The 20,495-nt window shown below is 47.2% G+C and overlaps 1 protein-coding gene across 2 annotated transcripts in view; it reads right to left on the reverse strand.

Moving 5' to 3' along the window:
• Nucleotides 1-20,495, reverse strand: part of KIAA1324 (KIAA1324 ortholog) — an 89,091-nt gene that overhangs the window by 13,163 nt on the left and 55,433 nt on the right. For both annotated transcript variants that reach the window (XM_030561116.1, XM_030561115.1), the window contains exons 13-15: nucleotides 19,946-20,083; nucleotides 19,261-19,515; nucleotides 17,404-17,577 (exon numbers count right to left, since the gene is read on the reverse strand). In XM_030561116.1, coding sequence (XP_030416976.1) covers nucleotides 17,404-17,577; nucleotides 19,261-19,515; nucleotides 19,946-20,083 — 567 coding nt within the window. The remainder of the gene's footprint in view (nucleotides 1-17,403; nucleotides 17,578-19,260; nucleotides 19,516-19,945; nucleotides 20,084-20,495) is intronic.

A 20,495-nucleotide genomic window follows, 5' to 3' on the forward strand; every position in this document is an offset into this window, starting at 1 on the left:
AATGCCGTTAGCCTTCTTGGCAACAAGGGCACACTGTTGACTCATATCCAGCTTCTCGTCCACTGTAACTCCTAGGTCCTTTTCTGCAGAACTGCTGCTTAGCCAGTCGGTCCCTAGTTTGTAGCAGTGCATGGGATTCTTTCATCCTAAGTGCAAGACTCTGCACTGGTCCTTGTTGAACCTCATCCGATTTCTTTTGGTCCAATCCTCTAATCTGTCTAGGTACCTCTGTATCCTATCCCTACCCTCCAGCATATCTACCACTCCTCCCAGTTTAGTGTCATCTGCAAACTTGCTGAGGGTGCAGTCCACTTCATCCTCCGGATCATTAATGAAGATATTGAACAAAACGGTTCCCAGGGCTGACCCTTGGGGCACTCCGCTTGATACTGGCTGCCAACTAGACATGGAGCCATTGATCACTACCATTTGAGCCCAATGATCTAGCCAGCTTTCTATTCACCTTATAGTCCATTCATCCAGCCCATACTTCTTTAACTTACTGGCAAGAATACTGTGGGAGATCGTATCAAAAGCTTTGCTAAAGTCAAGGAATAACACGTCCACTAGTAATTTTGTATCATCTGAAATTTTTGCCACCTCACTGTTTTACCCCTTTTTCCAGAGCATTTATGAATATGTTGAATAGGACTGGGCCCAGAACAGACCCCTGGAGGACATTACTATTTACCTCTCTCCATTCTGAAAACTGACCATTTATTCCTACCCTTTGTTTCCTATCTTTTAGCCAGTTACCAATCCATGATAGGACCATCCCTCTAATCCCGTGGCAATTTACTTTGTGTAAGAGCCTTTGTTGAGGGACCTTGTCAAAGGCTTTCTGAAAATTTAAGTACACTATATCCACTGTTTCTCCTTGGTCCACATGCTTGTTGACCCCCTCAAAGAATTCTAGGAGATTGGTGAGGCATGATTTCCCTTTATTAAAACCATGTTGACTCTTCCTCAACAAATTATGTCCATCTATGTGTCTGACAATATTGTTCTTTATTATAGTTTCAACCAGTTTGCCTGGTATTGAAGTCAGGCTTACCAGCCTATAATTGCCGGGATCACCTCTGGAGCCTTTTTAAAAAACTGGCATCACATTAGCTACACTTGTCATCTAGTACAGAAGCTGATTTAAATGATAGGTTACAAACCACAGTTAGTCTGCAATTTCACATTTGAGTTCCTTCAGAACTCTTGGGCGAATGCCATCTGGTCCTGGTAACTTATTGCTGTTTAATTTATCAATTTGTTCCAAAACCACCTCTAATGATACCTCAATCTGGGACAGTTCCTCAGATCTGTCACCAAAAAGAATGGCTCAGCTTTGGGAATTACCCTCACATCCTCAGCCATGAAGACCGATGCAAAGAATTCATTTAGTTTTTCCGCAATGGCCTTATTGTACTTTTTTTTTTTTTTCTTTTCATAAAGTACATCAGAAGCAGGAAGCCTGCTAAACAACCATAAATGAATGAGTGCTCCTTTAGCACCTTGATTGTCCAGTGGCCCCACTGGTTGTTTAGCAGGCTAACTGTTCCTCAAATTCTTTTTTGGCCTTCTTAATTGCATTTTTACACCTCATTTGCCAGTGTTTATGCTCCTTTCTATTCTCCTCGCTAGGATTAATTTCCACTTTTTACAGGATGCCTTTTTGCATCTCACTGCTTTTTACTTTGTTGTGTATCCACGGTGGCTCTTTTTTGGTTCTCTTACTATGTTTTTTAATTTGGGGTATACATTTAAATTGAGCCTCTATTATGGTGTCTTTTAAAAAGTTTCCACGCAACTTGCAGGGATTTCGCTTTTGGAACAGTACCTTTTAATTTCTGTTTAAGTAACTTCCTTATTTTTGTGTAGTCCACCTTTCTGAAATTAAATGCTACAGTGCTGGGCCCCTGTGGTGTTTTTTCTGCCAAAATGGATATTAAATTTAATTATATTATGGTCATTATTACCAAACGGTCCAGCTATATTCACCTCTTGGACCAGATCCTGTGCTTCACTTAGGACTCGGTCAAGAACTGCCTCTCCTCTGGTGGGTTCCAGGACCAGCTGCTCCAAGCAGCAGTCATTTAAGGTGTCAAGAAACTATCTCTGCATCCTGTCCTGAGGTGCCATGTACCCAGCCAAGATGGTGATAATTGAAATCCCCCATTATTATTGAGTTTATTTTAATTTTTATTTATTTTAATCTCCTTGAACATTTCACAATCACTATTACCATCCTGGTCAGGCGATCAGTAGTATATCCCTACTGCTATATTCTTATTATTTGAGCATGGAATTACTATTCATGGAGATTCTATGGTACAGTTTGGTTCATTTAAGATTTTTACTTCATTTGATTCTAAGCTCTCTTTCACATATAGTGCCACTCCACCACCAGCACGACCTGTTCTGTCCTTCCGATATATTTTGTACTCTGGTATTACTGTATCCAATTGATTATCCTCATTCCATCAATTTTCTGTGATGCCTATTATATCAACAGCGTTATTTAATATGAGGCACTCTAGTTCACTCATTTTATTATTTAGACTCCTAGCACTGGTATATAAGCACTTTAAAAACTTGTCTCCTTTTAGCTGTCTGCCATTACACAATGTAATTGAATGGGACTCTTCTTTATTTGACTGTTTCTGATCAGATCCTACCTGTATTTTATTTCATTTTCCATCCTCTTGTCCTCACTAGGACATAGAGATTCTCTATTAATAGATCCTCTCCTAAGAGAGGGATGGTCTAGACAGTATTTGGTCCTGCCATGAGGGCAGGGGACTGGACTCTATGACCTCTCGAGGTCCCTTCCAGTCCTAGAGTCTATGAGTCTGAGATGTTTGAACCATGTGCTCCTCCACACCTGTCGGCTTTCCCCCAGCCCTTAGTTTAAAAACTGCTCTATGACCTTTTTAATGTTAAGTACCATCAATTAATTTTTTTTATAATTGGAGATATACCTATCTCCTAGAACTGGAAGAGACCTTGAAAGGTCATAGAGTTCAGTACCCTGCCTTCACTAGCAGGACCAAGTACTGATTTTTTTGCCCTAGATCCCTAGGTGGCCTCCTCGAGAATTGAACTCACAACCCTGGGTTTAGCGGGCCAATGCTCAAACCACTGAGCTATCCCTCCCCCCTAATCTGGTTCCATTTTGGTTTAGGTGGAGCCCATCCTTCCTGTGTAGGCTCCCCCTTTCCCAAAAGTTTCCCCAGTTCCTAATAAATCTAACCCACTCCTTCCTAAATCATCATTTCATCCATGCATTGAGATCCTACAGTTCTGCCTGTCTACCTGGCCCTGCGCGTGGAACTGGGAGCATCTAAGGGAATGCTACCATGGAGGTCCTGGACGTCAGTTCCTTACCTAGCAGCCTAAATTTGGCCTCCAGAACCTCTCTCCTACCCTTCCCTATGTCATTGGTACCTACACGTACCATGACCACCGGCTCCTCCCCAGCACTACATATAAGTCTATTTAGATTTCTCGAGAGATCCGCAACCTTCGCACCAGGCAGGCAAGTCACCATGCAGTTCTCCCGGTCACCACAAACCCAGCTATCTATGTTTCTAATGATTGAATTGCCCATTACTAACACCTGTCTCTTTTTAGTAGCTAGAGCTCCCTCCCCTGGAGGAGTATCCTCAGTGTGACAGGATATCCCAAAATCATCTGGAAGGAGGGTCCCACTTATGGGATCATTTCCCTCTGCTCCAGTTGGATGTTCTCCTTTCCTGAGACCTTCATCCTCCTCAATAGCACAGAGGCTGTCAGACTGTTCTACAGTCTCCCAGAAAGTCTCAGCTATGTACCTCTCTGCCTCCCTCAGCTCCTCCAGTTCAGCCACTCTAGTCTCCAAAGCCCGTACACAGTCTCTGAGGGCCAGGAGCTTCTTGCACCGAACGCACACATATGGCACCTGCCCATAGGGCAAGTAATCAGACATGCTGCATTGGGCCCAATAAACTGGGTAGCCCCCACTCTGTTGCTGGACTCTGCCTGCATTGTCTTCTCACTCCTGCAGCTGGGTCCTTTGTTGGTGTTTTGTTCGGGGTGGGGGGAGGGTGTTTTTGGCTTTTAAGTTTCAAGAATGTTGAGTTCTAGCCCCGGCTCACACTCCCCCATGGAGAACTTCCCTGGTGGCCGCTCCTGGTTGCTAGCTCCTCTGGTCTCTTAGGCGAGGGCTTTTTAATGCCCTGGTCTCCCTGAGTAGCCCCGCCCCCTGGTCAGGGGCTTGGGGGGCGGGCCAGGCTGAGGGGGGGCAAGTGGGGCGATTTGCCCCTTGCCTCAGAGGGGCCCCCATGAGAATCTGAGACTCCGCCTCCACCTTCCCCCCCACCCAACTCCCCCATTCCCTGTCCCCTGACTGCCCCCCCTAGAACCTCTGCCCCTTATCCAATCCCTCTGGCCCCTTACCATGCTGCTTACCCTCACCTCCCCCCTCTCCCGGAGCCTCAGTGCACCGCGTCCAGGAGTGGCCCTGGACAGTGCTGCAGTGGCATAGCTCCAGTGGGGCCTGAGCTCCTCCCACTAGAGCCATGCAGCTGCAGCGCTATCCAGGGCCACTCCTGGACACGGCGCGCTGAGGCTCTCGGAGAGGGGGGAAGCAGGGGTAAGCGGCCGGGGTGGTTGGATAAGGGGCAGGGAACGGGGTGTGTGCGTGGATGGAGCAGAGGTTCGGGGGGGGGACAGTCAGGGGACAGGGAACGAGGAGGTTGAATAGGCGTGCGAGTTCTTGGGGTCTGTCGGGGTGGTGGTGGATGGGGTCAGGGCAGTCAGGGGACAGGGAGCAGGGTGAGTTAGGTGGGGTCCTGGGGGGGGGAAGTTAGGGTTGGGGGTCTTGGGAGGAGGTGGTCAGGGGACAAGGAGTGGGGGGGGTTATGGGTTGCAGGTTGTGAGGGGGCAGGATGTGGATTGGGGTCGGATAGGGCGGAAGACAGGCATGTGGGGCTTGTACTCACTGCATGGTTCCCTACCAGGTCTTTGATGGCACTTCGGCGGTGGGTCCTTCACTCACTCTGGGTGAGGGACCCGCCGCCGAAAACCCAGAGCGAGTGAAGACCCTGTTGCTGCCGCTGCTGAAGTGCCGCCAAGGACCTGGTAGGAAACCTGTTCTTAGGATTTTAGGAGCTCATCACTGTACACACTGCAATGCTGCTCCTTCCAACGTAACATCCCTGCTAGGCCGACATCATAAAACCACCTCGACGAGCGGCAGAGAGCTTTTTGCAACGTAGTTAGAGTGACGCAGTGTCAGTACAGACACTGCGCTTGGTTTTGTCGCCTTAATTGGTCTTCAGAAGGTGTCCCACAATGCCCATCATGACCGCTCTGGTCAGCAGTTTGAACTCCACTGCCCTGAAGGTACAGAGATATGCACCCTTCCCCCGTTTAAAGGCCCAGGAATGTTTGAAATTCCTCTTCCTGTGTGAACTGTACATGCCTGAGCAAACAGGATCTTCCCAGTTGACCACACTGGCTTTCTGCAGCAGATGCTCTCCTCTTTTGGATCTGCTAAGCTTGGGAGGAGAGGATTGATTGCTAGTGGCATGCAGGAGAAGGGGCACGAATGGAACATGCACCGTTGTTGTGCTAAAACTAAGGAGCTGAGGCAGGCGTACCAGAAGGCAAGGGAGGCCAACCATTGCTCTGGTGCGATGCCAAAGATCTGCCACTTCTACAAGGAGCTGCATGCCATCCTCAGCAGTGACCCACCGCCAAGAGCCCCATAGAGACTTTGGGGGGGATGGAGGAAGCCGCCAGCGGACTCATCCCCGATGAGGAAGCGGTGGATGAGAAGGTGGAGCTGGAGGACGATGTGCAGCCCACGGCAGGGTTGTCCGGTGGAGTGGCGAGTTGAGTCAGGACCTCTTTTCTACTCTGGAAGGGTCTAGCCAGTCCCAGCACTCTGGCGGTGGCGCTCAGGATGCAGGAAAGGGGAGCTCCGGTAACAGCACGGTGAGAGGAGAGTTGGCTCTGATGTGCTTTGTTATATGATAGAGGAGGAATAAGGGACAGAAATTAACAACAGAGCCTGTCCATCTGCGCAGTGGGGCCACAATGGAAATGTTTGTTAACGTACAGGGGACTTTCCTGTAGGTATTCTGCAATCCTCTGCTGAAGGTTCCTTGGGAGAGCTGCCTTGTTTCTCTCCCCACTGTAGTAAAGTCTGTACCACCACCTGGCAATATTTCTGCAGGGGCCAGAGCAGCACACAGGCAAGCAGCTACAGAGCAGCTCTGAAGCTGCACACATGCAGGAGGTGCTCCCTTGCATCCTGGGTTACCCTGAGGAGTGAGATATCGGGTTTGATTACCCCAGCATGTGGAAAAGGGTGCCAATATTCAAGGCTGTCTAGCCGCTCACAGTAACCCCCCTCACAAATCACTCTTTGTCCCTTCCTGCCCTTTCCCCCTTGCCCTCCCGCCCTGTGAATTCACCATAATTGGGACTCCCTAGCCAAGGGACGCTGAGAAAGAGGTGTGTGTAACTTCTGTGATTCAAGCTGTGAGTGCACTCACAATACAGTCTCTGTTAATTGTTTCTTTGCCTTTTGCAGACATGCCCTTGAAGACCCACTCCTCCATACTGGTGGAGGGCCTCTGTCAGATAAGTAATGCAGCACTTCAAGAGCATGGTGGGAGACAATCAATGAAAGACTGAGGCTGGATGGCCAGGGAAGGACACAGAGTCAAGAGCAGATGATAAAGCTCCTGGAGATCCAGATAAAGCTCCTGAAGGCCCGTTTTGTTCAATATCTTCATTAATGATCTGGAAGATGGTATGGACTGCACCCTCAGCAAGTTTGCAGATGATACTAAACTGGGAGGAGTGGTAGATACGCTGGAGGGTAGGGATAGGATACAGAGTGACCTAGACAAATTAGAGGATTGGGTCAAAAGAAATCTGATGAGGTTCAACAAGAACCAGTGCAGAGTCTGAGTGGCTAGGCAGCAGTTCCGCAGAAAAGGACCCAGGGGTTATGGTGGACAAGAAGCTGGATATGAGTCAACAGTGTGCCCTTGTTACCAAGAAGGCTAATGGCATTTTTGGCTGTATAAATATAGAGGCATTGCCAGCATTAACAGATGTAATCATTCCCCTCTATTCAGCATTGAGGAGGCCTCATCTGGAGTACTGTGTCCAGTTTTGGGCCCCACACTACAAAAAGGATGAGGAAAAATCGGAAAGAGTCCAGAGGAGGGCAACAAACATGATTAGGGGTCTGGAACATATGACTTATGAGGAGAGGCTGAAGGAACCGGGATTGTTTAGTCTGCAGCAGAGAAGGATGAGGGGCAATTTGATAGCTGCTTTCAACTACCTGAAAGGTGGTTCCAAATAGGATGGTTCTAGACTGTTCTCAGTGGTAGCAGATGACAGAACAAGGAGTAATGGTTGCAATGGGGGAGGTTTAGATTGGATATTAGGAAAAACTTTTTCACTAGGAGGGTGGTGAAGCACTGGAATGGGTTCCTTAGGGAGGTGGTGGTATCTCCATCCTTAGAGGTTTTTAAGGCCCGGCTTGACAAAGCTCTGGCTGGGATGATTTAGTTGGGGATTGGTCCTGCTTTAAGCAGGGGGTTGGACTAGATGACATCCTGAGGTCCCTTCCAACCCTGATAGTCTATGATTCTATGAAAGAGATGATGGAAGTCCCTATTACCCTGCAATCTGAGCCCGTGCCCAACTCCCCCTCCAGCCACTACAGAACTCTGGTCCATGCCTTCCCCAAACTCTCCCACCACATTCTTTGTGTGTTCCCAGTCCCTCACAGTACCCCATGCACTCCACACCTAGGGACTGGTTTGCCAACGAAAGATGGAGTTAAGAAAGCCCTAACCACGAGACTGCTCCTCATTGTCATATCCTGTTTGACTAAAATTTTGAGTTTTATCTGGTTATTAAACTCAAGTCTTTGAAATAAAATGAGTCGTTATTTGTGACAGACATACATCACTGGGTGCTAACATTGATACACAGAGGCTATCAGTAGGAATATTTGCTTCTTGCAATTAACACTCAAGAAGCAAACTCTACAGGGGTAATTCATGGCAGCAGGTAAACAATGCCTGGCTGAATGCATCACATAAAGACACATTATTGGGAATCATTTTCAAAATGCTCCTTCAAAGCCTCTCTGATTCAAATAGTCTCCTGCTGCTGCCCTTGTATCTGACTGCTCAAAATCAGCCTCAGCAGCTCACCCCTGGGAAAAATTTTCCTTCTTCGATTCACAAACATTATGCGGTGTGCTGGAGAGGTTTCAGTTGGGGGCTGTATTGTAGCAGGCCACAATGACCATCAAAATATTTTCCTCACTGAGGTCTAACTAGCAAAAAAGATGGCACCAGCGACCGTTTAATTGGCCTAAGGCCCATTCAACAGTCATTCGGCATCTGCTGCGCCCGTTGTTGAAGCGCTTCTGGCTGGTGTCTAGGTTCGCGGTGTAAGGCTTCATGAGCCACGGGAGCAAGGGGTAGGTGGGGTTTCTAAGGATCACTATGGACATTTCCACATTCCTCATTGGAATCTTCTGGTCTGGAAAGAAAATCCCAACATGCAGCTTTCTATACAGTACAGTGTTCCAAAAGATGCATGGGGGCATCATGCACCTTCCTGGACCACCCTGCACTGATGTCAGTGAAACAACTCCAGTATTCCACCAGCACCTGAAAGACCCTTGAGAAGTAGCCCTTTTGGTTGATGTACTCCATCACAGGATGGCTGGGGGCCAAAATTGCGCCCCGCCGCAGTCAGAGAATCCCATTGCCATGAAACTATTAATTATTTCCCACGCATTACCCAGTCACAGTCCTTCTTAGCAGGAGACGATTAATAGCCCTGCACACGTGCATCACTGCAACCCCCATGGTGGACTTTCCAACTCCAAACTGATTCACAACTGACTGGTAACAGTCTGGAGTGGGCAGCTTCCAGACAGCAATCGCCACTTGCTTTTCCACAATGAGGGCAGCTCTCATTCTGGCGTCCTTGTGCTGCAGTGCTGGGGCAAGCTCTGCACACAGTTCTGGGAAGGTAGCTTTGCACATCTGAAAGCTCTGCAGTTTGTCATCTCATACATGCATCATGATGCAATCCCACCACTCAGTGATTGGTTCCTGAGCCCACTACCAACGGTCCACCAAGGCAAGTTGTTCCGTGAATGCAAGTAGCACTCTTGAATTATTTGTTTCCATGGCAGACAGCAGGGCAGGCATCACCAATTCACTCTCTGTTTTGCAGCTCATGAAGTACTGCAGGACCAGCCCTGCGTTGTGTTCATAACACTCATCACGAGACTGGTCAGCAATTCAGGATCCATGCTGTCAGGCAGAGATTGTTGGTGTACAGTTTACAAAGGCTGCTGAAAAATGGCACTAAACAAAGTAGGAAGCCCACGGAATGATGGGATGGAAAGAACTGCATTATGGGATAGCGAGCACATCCTCATGATGCACCGTGATCTGCTCCCAGAGCTCCCAGCAGTAGAGGGTGACAAAGGGTGCAGAGTTGCACAGTGGGATAGCTACCTACAATGCAAAGCTCTCCCTGTCAATGCAAGAGCAATGACTGTGGATGTGCTCAGCTGACTCAAGATGCATTGTGTGGATGTGATCATTGACATAATTTAAGTTGACTTAACTCTGTAGTGTAGACATAGCCTTAGTCCTAAATGAAGCACAGTATCTGGTCCAAGAGGTGAATACACCTGAATCGCTCAGTAACAGTGGGCATAATATAATTAAATTTAACATCCTTGTGGTGGGGGTGGGAATACCAAACAAGCCCACCACAGTAGCATTTAACTTCAAAAAGGGGAACTGCACAAAAATGAGGAAGTTAGTTAAATGGAAACTAAAAGGAATAGTCACAAAAGTGAAATGCCTGCAAGCTATATGGGAACTTTTTAAAAACAACATAATAGAGGCTCAAATTAAATGTATACCTCAAATAAAAAAATGGTAGTAAGAGGACCAAAAAAATGCCACCGAGGCTAAATAAGGCAAAAAGAAAAAAGAAAAAAAAATTGCTTAGAGGCAAAAAGGCGTCCTTTAAAAATTGGAAGTCAAATCCTATTGAGTCTAGTATAATTAGGCAGGCCAAAACAGCATTTGAAGAGCATCTAGCAAAAGACTAACAGCAAACATTTTGTAAAGTACAGCAGTAAAACACAAGGACCAGCTGGCATTCACCCAAGAGTTCTGAAAGAACTCAAATATGAAATTGCAGAACTACTAATTGGGGTATATAACCTATCGCTTAAATCAGCTGAACCACTTGACTGTAGGATAGCTAATGTGACACTAATTTTTAAAAAAGACTCCAGGGTGATCCTGGCAATTACCGGCTGGTAAGCCTGACTTCAGTAGCAGGCAAATTGGTTGAAGCTACAGTAAAAAACAGAAGTCACCTGCTACAGCACAGGCCCAACAAGGAAAACAACAGAACACCACTGGTCATCACATACAGTCCCCAGCTAAAACCTCTCCAGCACATCATCAACGATCTACAGCCTACATAGAATATTAGGGTTGGAAGGGACCTCAGGAGGTCATCTAGTCCAACCCTCTGCTCAAAGCAGGACCAATCCCCAATTAAATAATCCCAGCCAGGGCTTTGTCAAGCCTGACCTTAAAAACCTCTAAGGAAGGAGATTCTACCACCTCCCTAGGTAACCCATTCCAGTGTTTCACCACCCTCCAAATGAAATTTTTTTTCCTAATATCCAACCTAAACCTCCCCCACTGCAACTTGAGACTATTACTCCTTGTTCTGTCATCTGCTACAACTGAGAACAGTCTGGATCCGTCCTCTTGTGAACCCCCTGTCAGGCAGTTGAAAGCAGCTATCAAATCCCCCCTCATTCTTCTCTTCTGCAGACTAAACAATCCCAGTTCCCTCAGCCTCTCCTCATAAGTCATCTGCTCCAGTCCCCTAATCATTTTTGTTGCCCCTCGCTGGACTCTTTCCAATTTTTCCACATCCTTCTTGTAGTGTGGGGCCCAAAACTGGACACAATACTCCAGATGAGGCCTCACCAAAGTCAAATAGAGGGGGAATGATCTGCTGGCAATGCCCCTACTTATACAGCCAAAAAACGCTGTTGGCCTTCTTGGCAACAAGGGCACACTGCTGACTCATATCCAGCTTTTCGTCCACTGTAACCCCTAAGTCCTTTCTGCAGGACTGCTGCCTAGCCATTCCATTCTTACACCTACAACCTACACCAGCTACTAGATACCACACCACAGAAACACTAACCCAGGAACCAATCCCTGTAACAAACCTCGTTGCCTACTCTGTCCCCATATCTACACTAGCGACACCATCAAGGACTCATTCACCTGCACATCTACTAATGTGATATATGCCATTATGTGCCAGCAATGCCCCTCTGCCATGTACACTGGCCAAACCGAACAGTCCCTATGTAAAAGAGTAAATGGACACAAATCAGACATCAGGAATGGTAACATACAAAAGCCAGTAGGAGAACACTTCAATCTCCCTGGACATTCTATAACAGATTTAAAAGTAGCCATCCTTCAACAAAAAACTTCAGAAACAGACTTCAAAGAGAAACTGCAGAACTAAAATTTATTTGCAAATTTAACACCATTAATTTGGGCTTGAATAGGGATTGGGAGTGGCTGGCTCACTACAAAAGAAACTTTCCTTCTCCGGGAATTGACACCTCCTTATCAATTATTTGGGGGTGGACCACATCCATGCTGATTGAATTGGCCCTGTCAGTGCTGGTTCTCCACTTGTGAGGTAACTCCCTTCTCTTTGTATGTCAGTATAATAATGCCTGCAGCTGTAATTTTCACTCCATGCATCTGAAGAAGTGGGATTTTTACCCACAAAAACTTATGCCCAAATAAATCTGTTAGTCTTTAAAGTTCCACTGGACTCGTTGTTTTAGTAAAAAACAGAATCATCAGACAGATAGATGAACACAATATGAGGAGGAAGAGTCAACACAGCTTTTGTAAAGGGAAATCATGCCTCACCAATCTATTAGAATTCTTTGAGGGAGTCAGCAAGCATGTGGACAGGGGGATCCAGTGGATACAGTGTACAAGGTCCCTCACCAAAGGCTCTTAATCAAAGTAAGCAGTCATGAGATGAGAGGGAAGGTTCTCTCATGGATCAGTAACTGGTTAAAAGTCAGAAAACCAAGTATAGGAATAAATGGTCAGTTTTCAGAATGGAGAGAGGTGTCCCCTAGGGATTTGTACTGGGACCAGTGCTGTTCAATGTATCTATAAATGATCTGGAAAAAGGAGTCAACAATGAGGTGGCAAAATCTGCAGATGATACAAAACTATTCAAGATAGTTAAATCCAAAGCAGACTGCAAAGAATTACAATGGGATGTCACAAAACTGGGTGAATGGGCAACAAAATGGCAGATGAAATTCAATGTTGATAAATGCGAAGTAATGCACAATGGAAAGCATAATCCCAACTATACATATAAAATGATGTGGTGTAAATTAGCTGTTACCACTCAAGAAAGAGAACTTGGAGTCATTGTAGATAGTTCTCTGAAAACATCCCTCAATATGTAGCAGCAGACAAAAAAGCTAACACACCATTAGAAAAGGTATAGATAATAAGGCAATAAATATCAAAACACTACTACAGAAATCCATACTACGCCCACACCTTGAATACTGTGTACAATTCTGGTCACCCCATCTCAAAAGAAGATATATTAGAACTGGAAAAAGTACAGAGAAGGGCAACAAAAATGATTAGGGGTATGGAATGGCTTCCCTATGAAGATTAAAAAGACTGGGACTTTTCAGCTTGGAAAACAAATGACTAAGGAGGGAAAATGATAGAGGTCTAAGAACACAAGAACGGCTGTACTGGGTCAGATTCAAGGTCCATCTAGCCCAGTATCCTGTCTTCCAACAGAGGCTCATGCCAGGTGCTCCAGAGGGAATGAACAGAACAGGTCATCATCACCTACTCTCCATGGATTTATCTAGTTCTTTTTTGAACCATGTTATAGTCTTGGCCTTCACAACATCCTCTGGCAAGGAGTTCCACGTGTTGACTGTGTGTTGTGTGAAGAAATACTTCCTTTTGTTTGTTTTAAACCTGCTGCTGCTTCATTTCATTTGGTGACCCCTAGTTCTTGTGTTATGAGAAGTAAATAAGACTTCCTTATGTACTTTCTCCACGCCAGTCATGATTTTATAGACACCTATTGTGTCCCCCCTTAGTCGTCTCTTTTCCAAGCTGAAAAGTCCCAGTCTTATTAATTTCTCCTCATATGGCAGCTGTTCCATATCCCTAATCATTTTGTTGCCCTTTTCTGAAACGTTTCCAATTCCAATATATCTTTTTTGAGATGGGGCGACTACATCTGTAAGCAGTATTCAAGGTGTGGGTGTACCATGGATTTATATATAAGAGGCAATATGATATTTTCTGTCCTATTATCTATCCCTTCCTTAATGATTCCCAGCATTCTATTCACTTTTTTGACTGCTGCTACACATTTAGTGGATGTTTTCAAAGAACTACCCACAATGACTCCAAGGTCTCTTTCCTGAGTTGTAACAGCTAATTTAGACCCCCATTATTATATATGTATAATTGGGATTATGTTTTCTAATGTGCATTTCTTTACATTTATTAACACTGAATTTCATCTGCCATTTTGTTGCCCCGTCACCCAGTTCTGAGAGATCCTTTCGTAGCTCTTCGCAGTCTGCCTGGGACTTAACTACATTGAGTACTTTTGTATCATCTGCAAATTTTGCCACCTCACTGTTTATCCCTTTTTCCAGATCATTTATAAATAAGTTGAAAAGGTTTGATCCCAGTACAGACCTCTGGGGGACACCACTATTTTCTCTCTCCATTCTGAAAACTGATCATTTGTTTCCTATCTTTTAACAAGTTACCAATTCACCCATGACAGCTGACTTTGCTTAAGAGCCTTTGGTGAGGGACCTTGTCAAAGGCTTTCTGAAAATCTAAGTACACCATATCCACTGGATCCCATTGTCCACATGCTTCTTGACCCCTCTCAAAGAATTCTAGTAGATTGGTGAGGCATGATTTCACTTTACAAAAAACATGTTGACTCTTCCTCAACAAATTATGTTCATCTATGTGTCCGACAATTCTGTTCTTTACTATAGTTTCAACCAGTTTGCCCGGTACTGATGTCAGCCTTACTGGCCTGTAATTTCTGGGGTCACCTCTGGAGCCCTTTTTAAAAATTGGCATCACATTAGCTATCCTCCAGTCATTTGGTACAGAAGCTGATTTAAATGATAGGTTACAGATTACAGTTAGTAGTTCTGCAATTTCACACTGGAGTTTCTTCAGAACTCTTGGGTGAAAACCATCTGGTTGGTCCTGGTGACTTATTGCTGTTTAATTTATCAATTTCTTCCAAACCTCCTCTAATGACATCTCAATATGGGACAGTTCCTCAGATCTGTCACCTAAAAAGAATGGCTCAGGTTTGGGAATCTGCCTCACATCCTCAGCCGTGAAGACCAATGCAAAGAATTCATTTAGCTTCTTCGCAATGACCATGTCGTCCTTGAGTGCTCCTTTAGCACCTCGATCATCCAGTGGCCCCACTGGTTGTTTAGCAGGCTCCCAGCTTCTGATGTACTGTACTTAAACATTTTTTTGCTATTACTTTTTGAGTCTTTGGCTAGTTGTTGTTCAAATTCTTTTTTGGCTTTCCTAATTGTATTTTTACACTTCACTTGCCAGAGTTTATGCTCCTTTCTATTTTCCTCACTAGGATTTAACGTCCACTTTTTAAAGGATACTTTTTGCCTCTCACTGCTTCTTAAATTTAGTTGTTTAGACACAGTTGCACTTTTTTGGTCCTCTTACTATGTTTTTTAATTTGGGGAGTACATTTAAGTTGAGCTTCTATTATGGTGTCTTTAAAAAGTTTCCACGCAGCTTGCAGGGATTTCACTTTTGGAACTGTACCCTTCAATTTCTGTTTAACTAACCTCCTCAATTTTGTGCAGTTCTCCTTTCTGAAATTAAATGCTACAGTGTTGGGCTTCTGTGGTGTTTTCCCACCACAGGGATGTTAATTTTAATTATATTATGGTCACTATTACCAAGCAGTCCAGCTATATATTCACCTCTTGGACCAGATCCTGTGCTCCATTTAGGTCTATAAAATCATGACTGGTGTGTGTGATGCTGTATGACTGAAAATGACCATTTGAATCTGTATTGCTACCAATATTATACAATTGCAACAAATTTTATCTGACGTGCTCATGTAAGGTGTCAATGGAACAGTTAACCAGGATAATCATACTGGATACATTGTAAATCTGTGTATCATCTTTGTATCTTAAGTTATGAATACCGACCATGGACTAGTATCTTAAACGTGTTGTATTCTTGGGTGACACTCCCCAGATAGATTTCCATCAGGGTGTAACACTACTGACATAAACTGTGACCATATAGATCATTGTTGCAACCAAGGTCATAAACTGGCACCAAATCTTGTATAAAGGAGGTCAAGTAAGATGTCTATGACAAGGCTATGGTTTGCTAGTTATGATTATGCTATCTGTATGCATGTATCGTTTTTGTATTTAAAGTTATAAGTATTGGCTCTATACTGTCTGTATTTCAAACTAGTGCTGTGCTTCTGGGTGACACCCCAGACAATTTGGCATCAGCACTGCCTAGCCTGCTTGATGGCCCATTAAAGACTATCAGCTCTACAACTGACCCACTGAGGGCTTGGCTACACTTGAAACTGCTGCAAGACTGCTCCCGCGGCAGCGCTTTGAAGTGCGAGTGTGGTCACGTGAGAGCTCTCCCAGCGCTGCAGGTACTCCACCTCCATGAGGGGATTACCTTACAGCGCTGGGAGTGCAGCTCCCAGCGCTGGGGCACTATTTACACTGGCACTTTACAGCGCTGTAATTTGCTGTGCTCAGGGCGTGTTTTTTCACACCCCTGCCAGAAAGTTTCCCCGCTGTAAAGCGCCAGTGTAGCCAAGGCCTGAGAGAAGGCAGATCCATCTTGTGACTCAGCAAGGCATGCAGGGACATGCCTATGGACAGAACTCTAAGGTTTTTCTAGGTCATGTGCTGGGTGGCTTGTGGCTGGAACAAAGAAAGCACAAGCCACATGGCAAAAGAATTATAAAAGGCATCATCGTCATCTCCATTTTGTCTTCAATCCTGCTCCTTACTTCTGGAGGAACCTTGCTACAAACTGAAGCTCTGAACAAAGGACTGAATGATCTATCCCAGCTGTGGCTGTACTCCAGAGACTTGATTTGAGCCTGCATTTTATTCCATCACTGCTACAAGCCTGAACCAAAAACTTTGTCATTACTGTATTTAATTGATTCCATTTAACCAGTTTCAGTTCTCATCTATATTACTTTCTTTTTATGAATAAACGTTTAGATTCTAAAGAACTGGCAACAGCGTGATTTGTGGGATCAGGAGAACTTTTTTTCTTTTACTGGGGCACTGGTTTTCATAACCATTCGTCCCTATAACGAGAGGCACTGGTGGTGATACTGGGAAACTGGAGTGTCTAAGGGAATTGCTTGTATGACTTAAGGTTAACCAGTGGGGTGAGACCGAAGTCCTCTCTGTTTGGCTGGTTTGGTTTGCCTTAGAGGTGGAGAACCATCAGCCTGGGGCTGTGACTGCCCTGCTCTAAGCAATTTGTCATGAACTGATACTCTCAATTGCGTCCCACCAAAAGCAGCAACATTACACAGGGCTAGACAGCTTGTGTTGCTGGCCCATTAAGGACACTCCACTCTCACAATGGGCCATAGAAGAAACCCACCTCGCCCAGATATCTCTTCCTGGGGATGCCTCAGACAGTGAGGAGCCAATGGCCATGCCCTGTGACTCAGCAAACCATGTAGGGCAGTGGTCCCCAACGTGGTGCCCATGGGTGCCATGGCACCCGCAGGGGCATCTTAATATGCCTGTGGTCCTTCGGCTGGGGCCCACCAGCCAAAAAGGTTGGAGACCACTGACGTAGGGTATATGATATGCTCATGTGTCCCTGGACTCCATCTTGGGCCAGTAACTTTCCACCCACCAGGGTTGTGGGCTTTGTTTGGGACAGCAAGTGTCTGTGCACATGGCAGAGGATCTAAAAGACCCCATAGACATCTCCATTTTGCCTCTTTCCTGCTCCAATTCTCTGGACTGTGGATTTACAACTCGAAGGAGCATTTTGAACTGAGGGGACCTTCCAATCTCTGGCAAGGTGGTGCCAATATATCAAGCAGAAAAAAGGAGCCAGGTTTAGCACCAGCATTGGCTGAAATCCCAGCCTCAGCCGCCTCAGTCTGCGGGGGTCAGCAGAGGATACAAAAATGCCCCCGTGCACTCACGTGGTTCCCACATAGGCTGATGCTGAAGTGATGGAAATATTTCAGCCCCTTGGAGGTGAAGCTTGGCCCGCCTGCGAAGGACGTGCTGTTGGCCAGTGCTGAAAAGTCGTACTCCAGGGTCCTGCCGTCCTTGTCAAGCGAGAAGCGGCAGTCGTTGTAGCACAGTGAATGGATCTGGGGGGAAGAATGTCCCAGTCAGCCAGTACGAGCCCTTCCAGAGTGTGCTGAACAGCTACTGTTGGCTCAGGGGCACTCTAAAAAAAATGGCCTCTGGATGGGCTGTGTTTTAAGGCAGCAGCGTCCCTGACACATGGAAGGATGTGGGCACTTCTACAGGGACCTCTCAAGTAATTTATCCATCTGTTTAAGGTACTTAACTGGCTCCTGTCACTGTGTTATGTGGCAGATCAGAATCTGCATCGTATTCACCCTCAGGGCAGGGCCATTATCCCATTTCAGAGACTGAGGAACAGAGACCAAGGTGATCCAGGGAGCCTAAGCAGAGCAGGGGACTGACTCGAAGGTCCCCCAGCCCGGGGTAGCACACTCAGCATTGGGCCATCCTTCTGTGGGCATACAGTCCGTGTTGCCCCAAGTGCCATGCAGGTTCGGTGGCAATGAAAGTTTTATGTAGGGATGTGCACACTTGCCTTGTGTAATTCTGAGCCTGGAATTCCACCCCCACCCCAGTGTTACAGGATCTAAGTTCAAGGCAAGAAAAACTGGGGGGTGGAGAGGAGAGAAAAAAGATTTTAAGGAAATAAGTCCCGGGAGGTCCATTCTGCCGGGATTCTGTCAGTCCCACCCTAGGACAAGTTTTGAAGTCAACAGTTGCTGGATTTGTCAGTGTAACTCCTGGCAGAATCTGGCCAGGTACAGGACAATTGGAGCATGGTCAGCAGGAATGATACGGGCAGGCCAGGCCTTAGAGACCCTGCGTGGTGACCCAGGCAGAAGACTGCCTTAGCACTTCTGGTACCACGGAACATACATGTCCAGCTGCCTCAGAAAAAAATCCCCTTTGCATTCACTACAGGCCCATCCCTGCCTGTTCGCTACTGACGGGTGGGCCGCCAACTGCGTGGCAACCTGGATTCTGCACAGGAAAGCGGAACTCAAACTCAGGATCACACTTTACAAACCCGTCAGCCCAGCAGGAAAGGATCTCACCCTGAGGCTGGGGAGGTCTGTGACACATGCACTGCCAGGAGGTGCAGTCACTGCAAGTTTGAACAGAGATAGGGGAGCTCTCCCTTACCAGGATCATAGGCACCAACTTCTGGTGCCAGTGGGTGCTCGATCCTCCCCAGCACCGGCCCTGCCCGACTCTACCCCTGCCATGCCCCCATTCCAACCCCTTCCGCAAAGTCCCCGCCCTAACTCTGCCCCCTCCCTGCCCCTATTGGACTCCTTCCCCAAATCCTCGCCTCCTCCCCGAGCGTGCTGCATTCCTGCTCCTTCCCCCTCCCTCCTGGAGCTTGTTACACCACAAAACAGCCGTTTCACAGCGACAAATGCTGGGAGGAAAAGTGGGGATGCGGTGCGCTCAGGGGAGGAGGCGTAGGTGAGCTGTGGGGCGGAGCAGAGAGCACGCACTAATTTTTCCCCATGGGTGCTCCAACCCCAGAGCACCCATGGAGTCAGCACCTATGCCAGGGATCAGGCCCAGATCCTGCATTCGGATCCAGGCAAGCCAGTCTATCTGCCCACATGACGTCACTGGACGTACAAGGCTGCTCACACACACACACCAGTCTGCAGGATCAGCCTGCTCAGGGCGGGGCTGACTCAGCAGGGGCGTTTGTGCAGCACCTGGTGCACCAGCCCCACATCACCATGGGTAAGAGGGGACAACACCTTGTTGCTCTTTGTGCCGGGGCCACAGGGGATGCAGGCCTGACTGCCATAGGGCTGATGGGCTTTCAGGTAAGTGCTGGGTGCACACGGGTGGCAGGCACCAGAGGCTCGGTCGATGTAATTCCCAGGCGGGCAGGAGGTGCAGGAGCCTGAGGACTCCAGGGCGCAGAGCCGGCAGTAAGAGGCCACACCATCTATCACGTTGGTCACGTTGATCGAATAGAGCTTGGCGACGTCGTTTGTGTACTTTCTTCCCTGAAATAGAGGGGCCCTCGTGAACCCCCAGCACCAGCAGCACTGCCCCAAGGCGTGCCGGGAACGCAGGGATTGTCCTGGGACATGAAGAGACATTTCCCGGCTCCCTACCTTGGGGCCTGGCCCCCAGCCTGCAGCGTCTGAGCCCCTCGCAGCACTGATGTGACCCTGGGAGGGAGGGTGGAGCTACCATCCCCACTGTGCAGATGGAAGCTCAGGCAGAGATGCTAAGGGACATGCCCAAGGTCTCACTGGGACAGAGAGAGGAACTGAAGCTGGGTCTCTCGAGCCCCAGGCCTGCCCCCAGCCTCTGCTGAAGGGACATTGCTAACCGGAATTGATTGCAAGGAAATCCCAGTTTCTAGCATGGGCAGATGGTCTCCAGGACAGGAGAGCAAGGAGCTTTGGGACTGGGCCGCTGCCGCCTTACCGCCTCGTGATACGCTGTCCGCTGGAAGGCCCAGGTGAAGCTCATTGTGGCGTTCTTTTCGATGATGTATGTGTAGGACTGTTTCTCTTTGGAGCCGTTCCAGGTCTCCACGGGAGTGTTGGTCCGTGAGTTTACGCCCTGCCATGGGGTGGGAAGAAAAAAGGGTCTGGTCAGCAGGCACCGGAGTGGTCACTTCTACTCAGAAGGGTTTTATTACGCAGAGCCCCAAGTTCCCTCCTGCTGCCGGCCCTCATGATGCAAATCCTCCTGGGTCACAGCCCAGCTGGGCTGCAGCTTTCAAAGCAGCTCAGACACCTGCTGTCAGGTTCCAGCTCCAAAAGCCACTTGAGCACTCAGCTTTTGCAGATGGAATTCAGAGCGAGTCACTCAGGTGCTGTGACTCACGGGTCATTTGGGTGGCGCAGTCAGACACCCACTGGGCACTGACCCAGTCACGACTTGTGAATTGTCCACGAGATGTTCCTGAGTCAGTGCTCGCTCTAGAAAAGCTTCCAGCCATCCAATCAGGGCAGAAGTGATGCCAGGCACC

Source organism: Gopherus evgoodei, chromosome 4 (assembly GCF_007399415.2).
Source record: "Gopherus evgoodei ecotype Sinaloan lineage chromosome 4, rGopEvg1_v1.p, whole genome shotgun sequence".
Taxonomy (NCBI): domain Eukaryota; kingdom Metazoa; phylum Chordata; order Testudines; family Testudinidae; genus Gopherus; species Gopherus evgoodei.